This window comes from Crinia signifera, chromosome 2 (assembly GCF_055691185.1).
Source record: "Crinia signifera chromosome 2, ASM5569118v1, whole genome shotgun sequence".
NCBI lineage: Eukaryota > Metazoa > Chordata > Amphibia > Anura > Myobatrachidae > Crinia > Crinia signifera.
In genome coordinates, this window is record NC_139218.1 from 371,962,371 (window position 1) to 371,979,363 (window position 16,993).

The window sequence follows — 16,993 nt, forward strand, 5'->3', positions numbered from 1 at the left end:
ATACATGTATATATATATATATATATACATATATATATATATATATATGGTATATATTGGTGGAGATATGAAATGGATGTTATATATAATGAAAAGATAGTACGCTGGTGGCATAGTGTTGCTGCACAGCATCACGGCCTCTCTGTCCCGCGGCGTCATCAGGAGGGGCGGCGGTCTCCGGCGGTGTGACGTCATCGGCTCGGCGGTGGTCTCCAGCGGTGCCTGATGTCATCGGCGGCGGCGGTGCGTCCTCTCAGGTGCAGCGGCGGTGTCATGCGGGCGGCGTTCAGCGGGGCTTCAGTCGCTCAGAACAGCCCTGCTCATCTGCCCGCGGCCACACATGCGGGAGATGAGCAGGAGCTTTCTCAGCGACTGCTCTATATTGTACAGCCCGTCCGTTCAGAATCTTGGACAGATTCAGAACGGCGGGTGCGCGCATGTAAATCGCTGTGTGGGCTATATACACAGCGATTTACATGCATTTTCAGGCATTTTCTGAGTGATTTAGTAAAATCGCTCAGAAAATGCCTGAAAATTGTGCTGTGTGTGGGGCCCTTAACCGTTTAAAAGGCTAAAATACCGGTTAGGAGCTGCAGTGTTAAAGGGGTATAAGTAACACTTGTGTACTAAGTAGCATGAACATCTGTTATTGCATACCTCCCAACTTTATCATATGTAGAATAGGGACACGCGAGCGCCCACAAAGGGGGCGTGGTTTATGTAAATGAGGTTGCTGCATATGCAAATGAGGGCCGCACCCTCGTTTTCGGCCACTGCTCCTCTGAATAGACGCTGTGCACATGCGCATCTGCGGTCACGGTCCCGTCTCTCCCAGTGCTGGCTCCTGCTGCTATAATGAAAAGTGCCTCTTAGAAAAATGCTGCCCCCATACTGCAGACAGAAAACTGTCTGCAGTATTTGGGCAGCCATTTTCTAAGTGTCTGTTTTCATTATAGAAGCAGGAGCCAGCGCTGGGAGGGACGGGACTGTGACGGCACGGCAGGCAGGTACCGGCAGACAGCAATGGGTAACTATAGCCCCGCAGACCCCCGGCGCCCAAACTTTCTCTGCGCCTCCCCGCCACCGCGGGTGATGCGGAGCTATAGCAGGGTTGCCGACTTTATTATTCTCCTCTCCGGGAGAAGCCTGGAGAGGAGAGTTTCAGCAGCCGCTCAGGGGGCGGGGCTTAAGAGTGACATCACTAAGCCCCGCCCCCATGAGGTTAAACCAGCAAATTCACGGATCTCCGTGGAGGGGGCGGGACTAAAATGACACGATTGTGCCGTTTTAGCTCCGCCCCCTCCTCTGAGACCCGAGGATTGCAGCATTTTAATGCCGCTATCCGGGGGACAGCGGGGGTCCCCCCTGAATCCGGGAGGGTTGCCCACCCTTCCGGGGGGCCGGGAGGGGGACCCGATTTTCGGGAGACTCCCGGAAAGTCCGGGAGGGTCGGCAACCCTGAGCTATAATCACTGCCTACAGTATTCTGTGAAAGTCCCCCACAGCAGAACTACCTAAGATCGTTTGAGTAAGCGAGCCCTGAAGTATTCTTGGAAATAAATAATTCATATTTCTAGCTCTGATTCTGTGCTCTTATGATTCACGCCTATTGGCTGATGTTATACCTTTTTTATATACTGTATTGTGTATTCAGGTGTGATCATAAGCGTACCTTGCAAGTGGAAAGCTAAACCTGGACTTGTGCTGGTGGCAGTGTACCTTATATGTAGGACCCCGTGTGTCCAAAGTGATCCCTAAGTCATGGGCGGTGCTGCTCAGATTGACGTATCTAGAGGAGCAACCGGTAGGTCCGTGACTTTGGCCATAGTTGACTCATTCGGATGCAAAATCGCACCGTTGCGAGTCAACCAGAACGTGCCTTACAAATGGTGGTACCCCTGCCCCCACTTCGCACACCGGGTTCGTTCTCCCTGCATGTGAATGGATGTTTTACATAAACATCCATTTGCATGCCAGTGGGAACCTCCCCCATCTTTCGATGGTCACCGACCATCGAATGATGGTGAATGCACATGCATATGTAAGGGTGGTCCAGACCACTCATATGCGTGTATAATTCCAGGGAATAGGGCGGTCAGCTGACATCCGGTTATGTCAGCTGTCCCCCCCCCCCCCCCCCCCGCACATGCCTCACGAACGCATTACCATATGTGCGCCCAGCGTTTTCATAAGAACACCCATGAAACTCTGGGTGTTCACATATGGTAACGGACCTCATGCCCTTCTCCACCCCCCCACTCGAAAGGCATGTACTCGGAGAACAGACTTTTTGCAGTTTGCACGCTCCCAGCGTATACATATGCGCAGAAATGCTGCTGCGCATACGCAAAACATCGGTCCCAGTGCGAATTTGCGGTTGAGCAAGTCAACCAGAATAAGGGCCAATATAAAATAAATGAAACCTTGCAAATGATAAAAAGAGCACACATATTCAAATAGAATAAACTTAGATTATATTACATACATAACAGTATAACATCTTATAGATACACAGTTTATATAATAACATTTAATAACAGTTAATCATTAACACTGAAAACACTGAAAACACTATTCTGTATGTGAAACAAAAACAAATCAAAACCAGCAAAACAAGAAATTACAAATCAGATAATACTGTATTTAAAATAATATCAAGTCTTGGGCAGCACAGATGGTGTAATGGTTAGCATTACTGCCTCACAGCACTGAGGTCATGGGTTCGAACCCCACCATGTGGAGTTTGTATATTCTTGCGTGGGTTTACTCCGGGTACTCCGGTTTCCTCCCACAATCCAAAAATGTACAGATAGGTTAATTGACTTCCAACAATAATTAACCCTAGAATGTCTGTGTGTGCGTGTACATGTGGTAGGGAATATATATTGTAAGCTCCACTGGGGCAGGGACTGATGTGAAAGTTCAAATATTCTCTATAAAGCGCTGCGTAATATATGTGCGCTATATAAGAAACTGTTAATAAATAATAATAAATACATTGTAGGAATACAGGGGATTTAAATAAGAAAATATAAAATGCACATGTAATTCAATTTCTAAAAATATTTCTTCATTTTATTTTCACTTCCACATTTCAGCCAGCTATTGTTCTTCAGCAGACGCGTTACTCTCCTTTTAGCAGTGCTGAACTCATACTGATCATGTCCGTCAAATAAATACAGGAACCCTGAAAATAAAGAAAATTGTTAATTATATTTAAGCAGCTCATACTGTATGTTTGCAATCATTATCTAAAAATTCTATTACCCATTTGTGTGGATTTTATTCCTTCTCCCTGATCTGCCATCTGCTCTGGATCATTTCTTTGGTTCTAGTCCATTCTAGTTAGGGAAGGATGTATCTCCCCATAGGGTGGAGTCCCACATAGTGGGACTTCTGAGGTTCTACTTGTTGGATGGAAAGATTTTTTCATGGCTTTGGGGGAATTCAATTAGCCCTGATCATTTTTCAGGAGCTAATATTTTCATTATTTTATGTAAATGAAAACACATACAGTAGGTTAAAATTTACTGACAGGAGTTCTATATCACATGGGAATCGGATGTTGCTATGGGCAACCAATCAGTTACTATTTATTTATTTACAGTTTCTTATATAGCGCAGCAGATTCCGTTGCGCTTTACAATAGTAGACAGTGATAACACAAACTGGGTAACAACAGACAGACTTGGGGTTAGAGGGCCCTGCTGCAAGCTTACAATCTATAGGCATATAGGAGGGAAACACAAGGACAGGCACCAGTAATAGCATAGCAGTCCCACCAAGTTACAAGTCCAGAAGGGAAGCTATATAATACATAAGTGCCTCAGAGGGTTATGCGTGTACAACTTAAATATGATAGGCTTGCCTGAAGAGGTAAGTTTTCAGGGAACACTTGAAAGTTTGGAGACTAGTGGAGAGTCTTATTGTGGGTGGAAGGGCATTCCATAGGATAGGAGCAGCCCGCTGAGCATCTTGCAAGGAAGATCAGTCTAGCAGCAGCATTTAAAATTGATTGCAGTGGTGATAGTCTGTTCTTGGGAAGACCAGTTAGGAGACTATTGCAATAATCAATGCGGGATATAATGAGTGCATGGATAAGAGACTTAGTAGTGTCTTGTGTGAGATACGGTCGTATTTTGGATATGTTTTTTTTTATGCATGTAACATGATTTGGAGACAGATTGAATCTGGGGAAGAAAGGACAGTTCAGAGTCGAGGATGACCTCTAAGCAACGAGCTTGTGGGGTAGAGTATATTGTCGAATTGCTAACAGCGATGGAGATATCAGGATGGTAACTGTTCTTAGTTGGCGGGAATATATGTAATTCCTTTTTGGAAATATTGAGTTTGAGTTGGCAAGAGGACATCCAAGATGAGATGGCAGAGAGAAATTCAGAGACTCGGCCCAAAACCACTGGTGACAACTCTGGGGTTTATAGATAGATTTGAGTATCATCCGCATACAAGTGATACTGAAATCTGAAAGAGCTGATTAGTTTTCCAAGAGAGTAAGTATAGATTGAGAAAAGCAGAGGACCTAAGACTGAGCCTTGCGGAATTCCGACTGACAGAGGTAGTGAAGAGGAAGTAGAGTCAGAGAAGCGAACACTGAAAGAGTGATCAGATAGGTAAGATGTGAACCAGGAAAGGGCTGTATCATTAAGACCTAGGGAGTGTAGTGTTTGTAGGAGAAGAGTGTGATCCACAGTGTCAAATGCAGCAGAAAGATCTAGAAGAATAAGTAGTGAGTAATGGCCTTTAGACTTAGCAGTTACCAGATCATTCACCACTTTAGTCAGTGCTGTCTCAGTGGAGTGTTGGGAGCGAAAGCCTGACTGAAGCAGGTCTAAAAGGGTGTGAGAGTTAAGAAAGTTTGTGAGGTGAGAGTAGACAAGTCTCTCCAGTAGCTTGGAGAGGCATGGGAGCTGAGAGATAGGACGATAGTTAGAGAGAGAGTTAGGGTCAGAATTGTGTTTTTTTCAGAATGGGAGTAATCACTGCATGTTTAAGCAGAGAAGGAAAAGTACCAGTAGTACTATCTTCTAAAATGTGCAGAATAATTAATAAGTAAATTCTGATTGTTTGCCCATAGCAACATCCCTTGTGAAATAGAACTCTCAGTTTAGTAAATTTTGGCCATAGAATCCATGTTAATTTCCCAGATCTATGTATTTTTCTGCCAGCTTCCCAAAAACTAGCTAATTGTCAGGGAATTTTTTAGGGACATTAGTAGGATTTGAAAAAAATCCCCTATAAGTGATGGTGTTGGGCTGACTTTGGTGTATACAGTGCCAGATTAAGCTCGAAATGGGCCTGAATATAGGAAATAGGAAAAATGCAAAGGGTTTAGTATAGGCTGGAAAATGGCAGCGGTTGGCATATGCAAGGGCCTGGCACAGAAAAGAGGGAAAATAGAATATACTTACCTTCCAGTGGCGGCTGCAGACTGTGTGCTTTAGTGTATCGCCAGCACTGAGAGAATCCGATAATATATATATGCACACTTGCATAGAGTGCAATGGCATATAATATATATATAGATATATATATATATCTATATATTTATATATAGATATATATATATATATCTATATATATATAGATATATATATATATATACATACACTGTATATATCTATATATATATATATATATATATATATATATATATATATATAAATATATATATACGCACACACAATATCTTCCCCGGCACTCCAGTGGCCCAAATCTGGGTTACCCCCTTCGGCGTGAGTCCATTCTATACAGCACACGGATTGAGTCAACATTCACGTTATGCCACACAGATTAAGGCAAACTTCACATTTTGCCACATGGATTGAGCCAAAATACACAATATGCCCACAAACATATAGCGAGCATTAAAATGTACACCATAATGCCCATTACATGTTAAGCCACACACCATAATTTCCATTATGTATTATGCCAAACACCATAATGGTAAGTGCTGCTTACCTATGTGCTCATTGCCAGGGGTTCCATGCTCGTTGCCATGTGGGATTACATGCCAAGGTGGAATACAAGGGGGAATACATGCTCGTGGTAACTCGGGGACAGCCGCCGCCGGGCAGAAGTGACAGCCATTGACAGCTGGGCAGAGAGCGGGAGGCTGCCTGGCTGTATTCAAAGCACTGCAGGTCCCAGCTATTTGAAATAATACCCCTTTCACACCAGAAAATGCAGGGCCCCTTTTACACCAGCCTAGTCCCTGCATTTTCTGGTGTGAAGGGGGAGAGAACCCCCCCCCCCCCTTTACTCCGCTATATTGTTTAACTGGCTATATCTTAGGAACCAACAGACCCATTTACATGAGACCAGTATCATATGGAAGAACTTTTAAGTGGACTTCGAATGATTTTGGTCCCATGAAACTGGGCCATTTGGTTCCAGAAAAATCTGCCCTCAAAGAACATGAACAGCCATGAAATTGCACTTCAGAAATAAAAAAATCGGTTTACCCGCAATATCTGGAACCAATTAACCCATATGAATCAGCCTGGTATCAAATTGAAGGGCAGGTGATTTGGGTTCGAATGAGCTACTGTGATGCCAGGGGGAGAACTGGCAGCCGTCAGTACCGGGTGGGGGTGGAAATTAGCAGGTCCCATGTTATCCTATGGGGAAAACGTTCCATCTTTGCCCGGCAGTATCTCCAGGTTCCCAGAGGGATAGTGATGCGAGGCTGGGCTCGTTGGAAAGCCCCAGTCCTCAGCTACATATTTGGAAAGTGGGCCTGGAGCTGTAACTCCATCAGGCCCATTGTGGATCTGGCCCTGTTTGTATAACCCTGGGGATCAATTAGCAGATTTTAAATAACTGTAGGCCAATAGAAGTCCCCCCCTTAGTGGAATTATTTTCGAATCATCAGTAATAATAATACTAAATATAAATATAATAAATACTAAAATTAACCATATGATTTAAAAATGTTTTTACTCATTATTAATTAAATAAATACAATTAACTGTTACATTTATAGTATCCACTTACCATTTTTTTGAAAAGCAGATTTAATTTTTGTTCCAACACCTGGGAAGTTGTCTCTTATATTCCTAGGTGATCCAGCGTCCATTCTCTGATTTTGCTCATCATAACTGCCAAAAGTATGAAAACATTTAAATAAGTGATTGTATCTATATGCCAATAAATGCATAACCTGCCCCCAGGGGTCAAAATCGCATATTTAATGAGATGCGAAAAACGTCAAAAAACGCAGATTTTGCTGCAAAATTGCACATTCTGAAGGTGCAATTTTTAGTACCACAGGAACTCGCATCCAGATGTTTTCCCATTATAAAGTATACAAATCGCATATTTAATGAGGTCCCCCTCCTGAGCATAATCAGCACCAGGCTCATTGAGCCGGACCTGTTTTCAAAATATGGGGGACCCCCAGATTTTTTTCCCCTGTATTTTTGGAACCAGGTCCAGCTCAATGAGCTTGGGGCTGGTTATGATCAGGAGGGGGGACCTCACGTCATTTTTTTTTCTTTCTTTTTTAACACAAATTGCACATTTCCTCAAATTCGCACATTTTCATGACTAAAAATCGCACATTTTCATGGCTAAAAATCGCCCATTATCGCACCATATAGCACTTTTTTGTCCGGAACACGCAGCTCATTAAATATGCGAATTCACGGCAAAAAATGCGATTTTAAAAAGTGTGATAATGGTCGATTTTGGAAAGTGACTAAAACTCTCATCCTATTAAATGTCGCCCTCAGAGTTTGCAAAAGTGTAAGGTCTAGAAATAATGTACTGTTAAGTGAGTTTACTAAATTGAATTATTCGTTCTACAAATGTTATAATAATGGGGTATGGCTCATTAGGTCACCAGAAAGTAGGTCAAAATGTCTTAAGGTCGACATGGCTTAAGGTCGACATAACTGAAGGTCAACGTGGGTTAGGTTGACAGGGCCATTAGGTCGACAGGTGAAAAGTCGACTATTTTTTTGTTTTTTTTCCCTTTTTTCCCCGAATATCGACACAGTCAACATAAACATTAAAACGTAGCACTGCGTTCCCTCGCATGGCTCATTGAGCTCGCCATGCTTCGGGCTCGCTATGCTCGGCACACTGTTTTATTCTTCCACCATGCCCAAGTGGAAGGTAGGGCATGAAGTATACCACCGGTCGGCACATGTCGGCTCAAATAACAGTAAAAAAAAAACATGTCGACATTTCAAACCAAAATGTACCACCGTGTCCCCTCGCATGGTAGAGCATAAAATACCGCTTGTAGGCACATGTCGGCTCAAAGAACAGTAAAAAACCCCATGTCAACATTTTGACTGTCGACCTTCCCCATGTTGATCTAATGACCCTGTCGACCTAATGACCCTGTTGATCTAACCCATGTCGACCTTAAGTCATGTCGACCTTCCTGCATGTCCATCTTAAGTCATGTCGACCTTCCTGCATGTTGACCTAGTGGTGTTGAGCTAATGCTTGTCGACCTACTTGCTGGTTACCCAATGACCGTATCCTTAATTATGTACCTCCAATATTTATCGCCAACAAAGAAATATGTTTTTCCTTTTGATTCATCGTGGACAGCGGCATCAATTTTCTTAACATTCCGAGAAAAACCCAACTGGTAAATGCTCTTTGGGGAATCCTGTGTGACTTCTAAACTGCTTATAACCCAGTATTTTGCACCTGAGGAAACAAATATAAGAATACAATAAATGATATACTGCAGTATATACTAGTTTTAGCTGCTAACATGGTTTTGACCTGCTTAGAACACTCATTAATGTATTGTATTTTTTTTTAAAAATCACTTTATTCTACCTACCCTATGTATTCATACTATTATGTCACATTTAAAAATGATCAAAATAAATGTGATTTGATATCAATAATAATGTTTCTGTAAATCTAGGATAATGGGTGATAAATAGTTGATGATGATGACTGAGTTATTAGTATAGGCTACAATGGCTAATGTGACTTTATTTTGAGCACCAATAACATTCTTAGCATCACAAACCAGCTGTACAGAATAATCAAAGTGGCTTTATAAACCCATAAGAATAAAAAATAAAAGATACCTTTGAAGATAAGAACTTGGTCCTTTTCCTCATACTCATAAGCTGCCTGAATGTGATTTGGGAGTGAGGACCAGTATGAGCTGATTAAACTGTGTACAACTTTTGAATCCTGGAGATGTCTAAATAAAGTTCTGTTGAACAAAAACAATGATTATTGATCGAATTTCAATAATTCAACTTTAAAAGGTAGAAATGCATTTCAGAATTCCTAAAACAGAATCTTACTTGTCTTTGAAGAATAAGATTTCCCCGCGTAGAGTCGTTACAGCATCAAAAGCATTGTTGGTCTGGCAAATAGATGGGTTGCTTGGTTGGCTTGGTGTTTCAGGTACAGAAGGGATTTCTCTTGCTCCTGTTATAAAGGTATAAAATAATATAGCAAGAATCGTGTAAAGGTTAGCATTACTGCCACAGTGGCGCATGCAGGGGGGGTTTTTGAGTACCCAGAAATGCCCCCAGGAGTCTATGGGTCATAGACTGAAAGCTGAGGGACCCCTCTTTCCATGGTTACAATAATTAAAAAAATCGGCCCTTGGGAACCGGAGATATCTGACTTCAAACAGTGGTCCCCATCCAAGCCTGTTAATTGCTCTTCCCAGTCAGATATTTCAGGTTCTCTCTGACTTAGAGTTTTTCCGAGGATATATTCCAAAAGCTGGGACTCTCCCCCTTTTAAAGACACTAGGAGCTTGTCTCTACTTTTCCCAGAACCAGAGATATCAGCCTTCCAGCAGCTGATTACTGCTCCAGCTCCACACACCTGGTATGTAGTTTTATATTCTCGTTAGAAGATTGCTCTGCCTCCTGAAATCTGATCCCCTAGTCCCCAGTACCATTTGGTAGGTGGGATTCTCTAGTTTTTAATTTCATTAAAATCTAAGAAATCTATTTCCGGGAACTGGAGATATCTGCAGTCAAGCAAGCTGTCCTCCTACCAGAAAATGATGAATAATAAGCCCACTCCACTGTACACCCCTCCTCTGTGTATTAAACATCCTCTACCACCCTGGAAGTTATGTATCAGGCCCCTTCATGCAGCCCAATGCCCCCTTCTCCCACCTCATCTCCCACCATCTGTGCAGTAAAGGGGTAATTAGTGGAAATTACTGATCCAGGCCCTACATGCTGAGCGGTTGATATAATACCCCCTACCACCCGCGGGACATCAAAGCTTCCCTCACCCCTACCGCTGGAGGATCTGTAGGGGCCCCAATACATTGCTATGCCCAGGGGTCTACACTGCTGTTGACGCCCATGTATGTATGTATGTATGTATGTATATATATATATATATATATATATATATATATATATATATATATATAATGTGTGTGTGTGTGTTTGGGTGTATATACAGATGTACCGGGTCTCGTCTTTGCTGGCGATCCGCTATCTGACTGAGACGCGCGTGCGTCTCCCACACACGCGCGTCTCAGTATCCGGGCGGCAAGGCGGATGCATTACTGTCCGCCTCCCGCTCAAGGGGGTAGGGGGGGGGACCCGAGGAGGCTGCGGGGGGTGCGGTCGCCCGGGGGGGGGGCACTGGGCGACCGAGGGCAGCACCGTCGGAAGGGGACGGGCGCGCACGTCCCCTTCCGGCATACAGATGGCGGCGGGGCAGGGGATGGCGATGGCATCGCCATCCCCTGCAAAGATGAGACCCGTTACATCTGTATGTATGCATACTGTATATATATATATATTATTATTTATATACATTTGGTCTATCTATAATACTTTAACTGACCCGGCATATACTGGGTCACCTAAGAATCCATCTCCGTGCTTTGCTCCGCCCCTCTGGAAACCCCCTTCTGAAAATCCTGCGTTTGCCCCGTCACATAAAGTAGCTGAGGTCATGGGTTTCCACCATGGCCCTAACTGTGCAGAGTTTGAATATTCTCAGTGTACTTTGCGTGGGTTTACTCCGGGTACTCTGGTTTTGTCCCACAATCCATAAATACAATATGCTGGTAGGTTAATTGGCTCCCAACAAAATGAACCCTAGAATGAATTTGTGTGTGTGTGTACATGTGGTATGGAATGGGTGTGGATCGTCAACACGCAGGAAGGTCGACAGGGTTCTAGGTCAACATGGATGAAGGTCGACAGGTGTCTAGGTCGACAGGGGACTATGTTGACATGGTTTTAGGTCGACATAGCATTATGTCGACATGAGTTATGTCGACAGGTCGCGAGGTCGACATGGGTTTTTTCACAGTTTTTTTTACCCCTATGTCGACACAGTTGACATGGACTCTGTTTGAAGTCAACCGCAGCCCCTCGCATCGCTCGCTTTGCTCGCGATGCTTCGAGCACAGTGCCTCTCTGCGCTCGGCACACTATTTTATTACACCACGTCCTAGTGGATGGTAGGACATGAAATATTGCCTGTCGGCACATGTCGGCTCAAAAAACAGTGAAAAAACCGACCTCGCGACATAACCCATGTCGACCTAACGATATGTCGACCTAAAACCATGTCAACATTGTCCCCTGTCGACCTAGACACCTGTCGACCTTCAACCATTTCGACCTAGAACCCTGTTTACCTTCCTGCATGTCGACCCAACGGTGTCGACCTAATTACTGTTGTCCAAAGTGTGGTCAATAATACGACCGTATCCCGTATGGGATATAGATTGTAAGCTCCACTGGGGCAGGGACTGATGTGAATGTTCAGATATTCTGAAAGTGCTGCAGAATATGTGTGCGATATATAAGAAACTGGTAATAAATAAATATATTACAACAACTCTTATATATTTGGCTACATCTGTCACTCAAAGTGTGTGAGTGTGTGTAACGCTGGGCACATGAAAAACACTGACATGGCTATGGTCGACAATGAAAAAGGTTGACATGAGTTTTTGAAGATTTATTTTTCATTTTTTTAATGTTTTCATATTCATTCTCATGTGTCGACATGGACACTAATGAAGTGCCACACTTATGTCAACATTTACATGTGTTGACCTTCCTGTGTTGATTTTTTCTTGTGGTGATTCACGTCACACTACCACCCCCCCCCCTGCGACCCCCCCTCCCGCGATTCTCGGCACCCCACCCCGTGACCCCCCTCCCGCGATTCACGGCACACCCTCCACAACCCCCCCTCCCGCGATTTGCGGCAACCCACCCCCCCCCGCCACCCCCCCTCCCGTGATTCTCTGCAATCCTTCCCCTTCCGCGATTCGCAGCAACCACCCCCTTGCAACCCCCCTCCCGCAATTCGCGGCAGCCCCCGCGACCCCCCCTCCCGCAATTCGCGGCACCCCCCACGACCCCCCCCTCCCGCGATTCGCGGACACCCAAGTTGCAATACAGGGCATCTTTCATACAATTCTAACCATATTTCTCATATACAAACGTTCACAAATTAAGGGGGCGCCGCCCCTTACGCCGGTGTGAAGAGCGCCCGTAGGGCACGATGAATCACCTAGTATTCTCATTAAACCTTTTAGCTATTCCAGGGTACCCAATGTGTTCAATTCTGAACCAACTACTGAACATCTTCATGCACATGTGTGATATGATGCTATCTTACCGTAGAGTGACTGAATTCCAATGATGTCATCTTCAGGAAGGCGGAATTCACTGGGCTCAGTAAAATGGTAGTTTGGCCACATCAGGGCACTGGGGTCGTTGGAGTGGAAGAGACCAAGGGAATGACCAACTTCGTGGGCAGCCACGAGGAACAAGTTAATTCCTTTAAATAAAAGAACTTCCATAAGAATATGACCTTGTATATCCATTTTGTATGCTTAATATTTGAGTAGTTTTTATTTTTTAGGGTATTTTTTTGTTTTACTGGGAGAAATGTGTTTGTTTCTTTATTCCACCCAATTGAATCATAGGGCTTTATTATTTTATTATATTCAAAATATTAGAGTGAATTGTATACTAATGGCAAAGTAAATGGAAAAAGACCAGGGTAAAACATTTTTTTTTTTTTGTTGCTAAATGACACTTTTTGAGTTACACCAATTCCAAAGTGTAATTTTTTCATTTCTACTAACTATAGGAATATATGTAACTGTATTCCATTTTACTCAATTATAAAGTACATCAATGAGAATGAAATATATTGTTCACTTATTTGTATGACTAGGGTGTTTATTGCTTACAAATTCTTAGAATTATTTTTAATAATTAAAATGTAACTTTAAATTCAGATGACTTTGAAAAGATCAGCCGTTTGTAACCTGTGCTAATACATTCAATTTACAAACAGCGAAAGAAACAAGAATTCCTACAAGGGGCACTCTGGACTGACATATGCAAATTTTATCAGCATATATTCCATATATTGTATTTTCAGTGTCCCATGGAAATTTTAATTTATCAACTAATACATTCAATGTCAACTGGATCAATTTTTTTTTTAAATTAATTATATTAGTGATATTAGCATTGTGAAGAACTGAATTTCAAAAAGTATAGTCCAGACATAAGACTATCATTGTTTATGAAAAGCTCTATAAATACGTATAATAATAACATAAGGAAAATTCCTGCAAAATGTGCATTTAAAATGACAAGAGAAAATGTTAAATGTATATATTTTAATAAACTATTTATAAGGCACAACAAGGGTTCTGTAGCACAGAAAGAGTACATCCAGATGCAAAAGATAACACAAATGCAGACGGTATAAATAATAACATAGATAAATAATTACATTGTGCCATTATCATAATTATAAAAAAGACAATGACTAGAAGAGGACCCTAATATAAGCTTCCAGTCTATACTTACAGTATACAGAAAATGAGCACAAAAAGAGGAACCCACCATTCGACCCACTTGTCCATGACTCATCCTCATCAAAGTGGGCATCTCCACCAAGTCTATTGCCGGGGGCAAAGGCATGTGCCAGTTTTCCATATTGGCCATCAAATGGGTAATAGTCATTATGATCTGTTGACAGAGAACGAAAAGGGTCTTGTAGGTATCTTAAAGTATTTATGTTCTTAATGTTGCATATTGGGATAGGGATCATATCACATGGATCTTACATCCAGCTGCAAACAAAATCTCAATATCGGAAGCTCCATCATACACTCGGGTGAAAGTCAGGGGGGCTACGTCACTCCAAACCTTGAAAGCCCTCTGAATAGCTAAATCAACCTCCGATCTGGTCATGTCTGGTGTATAATTCAAAATTCTGACAATATAAAAATAATTTAATTATTTTATATTCAATTTACCTATAGCATTGTCACCAGTTAAGGTAATTTCGTTTTTGTTACCTGTAAGTAAGATCTCTTTTCCTCCAGCCGGGGTTTCCTGGGAAGGTGCTAAATTCTGCCATGTCAGCAACCCCGCACCTTGGCTGGTGCATCATTTCCATGGTGTCCGAGTCCAGTTTTCCTGTCACTTGCAATCCCAAAAACTTTTGCATTTCGCTGATTTTCTCTGAAAACCGACTGGTGGTCTTCGATCTGGCCTGGCGGCCTACATTTGGCTGCAGATTGTAGTATTTTGTCAAATATTCCTACAAAAGTGAAAAGGATGATCAAAACTAGAAACCTTTTCGGAAGTGATCTGAATTAGCGTTAAAGGCATTAAAATATTATGAATAAATGCAAACTGTTTAATAAAATAGATACTGAGGGGTTTATTTACTTAGATAAACTTAGTTAATTCCCCCCAGAGAATTCAAATTTGTGAGAAAAAAAAAAATTGCTGCTTCTTTGTGCATTTTCTTGTAACATTACTTTTACTCATTAATACATGGGACTTAATGAAATGTAATAAAGAGAGAAAGAAACATTAGAAAATGTATTACTATGAAATATCTTTGCTAATGACAAACTGCTTGGTATCCATATTATCTAAAAGATCAGTGAATCTAATGGGGGTCAATTTACTAAAGTTTCTGAAAAAAGTGGCCATGTTGACCATAGCAACCAATCAAATTATCTCTATTGCATCCTAGAAAATGAAAGAAATCTGATTGGTTTCTATGTTCAACAATACCTTTTTATTGTTAGAAGCTTTGATAAATTTACTTCTTAAGGGACAGATGTACCAAGCTTCAAAAAGTGATAAAGTGGAGAGTGATAACAAACCAGCCAATTAGCTCCCGCCTGTCATTTTTCAAACCCAGCCTGTAACATGGCAGGTACAGATGGGTCTTTTCCCATCTTGGCAGGGGATAGCGCTGGCGTCGCCAGCCGCCATCCCCCGCCAGCGCCATGGCGATCATGAGAAGGGGACGCGCGCGCACGAGAGGCGCGCGCGTCCCCTTCCGACGGCGCTTCCATTCGTTTCCCCGGGTCCCCGCCGGCTTGCCGGCGGTAACCCGGGGTCCCCGCCGACTGCCCGCACCCCCCCTAACCCCCCCCTAACCCTGTCCGTCTCCCTGAGGCGGAGACGGACAGGGTTTCCGTCGCGCTAGCGACGGAGACTGAGACGCGCGTGCGCGTGAGACGCACGCGCGTCTCAGTCTCCTCGCTGGCGTGGCTGCTGGCGGGTCGCCAGCGCAGACGCCATGGCGACCCGCCAGCAAGGATGGGACAAGACCCATCTGTATGAGCTGATTGGCTGGTTGTTTATCACTCTCCATTTTATCACTTTTTGAAGCTTGATACATCGGGCATTCAGAGTGAGATATGCTAAATTTGACAATGGTTGGCCACTATGTGGCCCGTGATTAATAAATAAGGTATAGGGTATGATTTATTGAGCAGCAGCTTATGAGGTGATACTCACAGCAGCTTTTAGAATTGGTATTTATTAAAAGAAAAACCTGCATTGGGTTTATGTATTTCCAAATCAGCATGCAGGGCTCTGACTTTCACAAAGAGCCACTGTTAAAATCAATGAGAATCAGAAAATAGTAATTAGGAGGAGATGTATCAACCCCTCTAAAATTTGATAACACTCCCCGTAAACACAATAAATGAGTATTGTAAAACTATATCCCTTTGTGTCACACTGTAGCTGTAAAACACATACTATAGAGCAGGCATGGCCCTCCAGCTGTTTTTGAAGTCCCATCATGCCTTGCCACAATTTTTCTATTAGGAAATGCTAAAACTATGGCAAAGCATGCTGGGATTTCTAGTTTCACAACAGCTGGAGAGCCGTACTGCCATAGTGTATGTCTGGATACAGATGTTTTAAATATACTCACTTCAGCAAACTTTGCATCGTCTTCCTTGATGTCCTTGGTAACAATTTCTGCAGGGAAAGCTGAGCAATAAGCTACCGACAGCAGCAGCACTAGAAATGAAGTGTTCATGACTGGTTCTCCTTAAGGTTCTAATGCTCCTTAAGGTTGCCTCCTTACCTTTGGCTTTCTGAGGGCCATAATTGTCTATTTATACAGTACTTGGGTTCCTCAACCATTCTGCAGAATGTGACTCACTCTTTACAACTTCCTCCAATCACAGCAAAAGTTACCATGTGTTCATAGCCAACATATTATGACAAAGTGTCCACAACGTAAAACCCCACACTTATGCCAAATGTCTGTATGATTAATGAGTGGAAGTGGTTTTGAAGCCAAACAGAAAATATATAATTTACTGCCAACAAGTTATAAGCAATTAAAAAGAACAACTGACCTGGGTCCGGCACTTTCAGATTAAAACTGGGTTGCCTATTATACAGAGGGCAAAGTTTAAATTGGAGGTCAATGGGCTGTTTCCACCATAGATGCTCATGTTAAATTTTTAACATGGGCATCTATGGTGGGAACCACCCATAGATGCCCATGTTAAACTCATAACAGGGGCGTCTATGGAGCGGCACACAGCCAATCCGCCATGGAGCTCCCTCGAAACCAACTGCTGATTGGCTGAGTGAGGACCCGATGAAAGATGTCACCTGGGAATCAAAACAGAAAGAATGTACCAGCGCCGCCTGTTATATAATGAATAAGGATAGACAATTGTTCTATA

General features: G+C 42.8%; 1 protein-coding gene across 1 annotated transcript; it reads right to left on the reverse strand.

Annotated features, from left to right (window-relative positions):
• Positions 1-3,056: 3,056 nt before the first annotated feature.
• Positions 3,057-16,332, reverse strand: LOC146059607 (matrix metalloproteinase-18-like). The gene is made up of 10 exons (XM_083171968.1): positions 16,225-16,332; positions 14,336-14,580; positions 14,102-14,250; positions 13,878-14,003; positions 12,631-12,792; positions 9,309-9,435; positions 9,084-9,214; positions 8,529-8,688; positions 7,018-7,121; positions 3,057-3,187 (listed from the first exon to the last, which is right to left on the reverse strand). The coding sequence occupies exons 1-10, from the start codon at positions 16,330-16,332 to the stop codon at positions 3,057-3,059; spliced, it is 1,443 nt and encodes a 480-aa protein (XP_083028094.1).
• Positions 16,333-16,993: the final 661 nt, after the last annotated feature.

What these genes read in the sequence shown, in the direction of transcription:
- LOC146059607 (XM_083171968.1), bottom strand. Translation starts at nt 16,332, where the DNA reads ATGAACACTTCATTTCTAGTGCTGCTGCTGTCGGTAGCTTATTGCTCA. An exon ending in TGGAATTCAGTCACTCTACG is followed by an intron (nt 9,436 to 12,630) that starts GTAAGATAGCAT and finishes CCTTTATAACAG; the next exon opens with GAGCAAGAGAAATCCCTTCT. An exon ending in ATCTTATTCTTCAAAGACAA is followed by an intron (nt 9,215 to 9,308) that starts GTAAGATTCTGT and finishes TTTGTTCAACAG; the next exon opens with AACTTTATTTAGACATCTCC.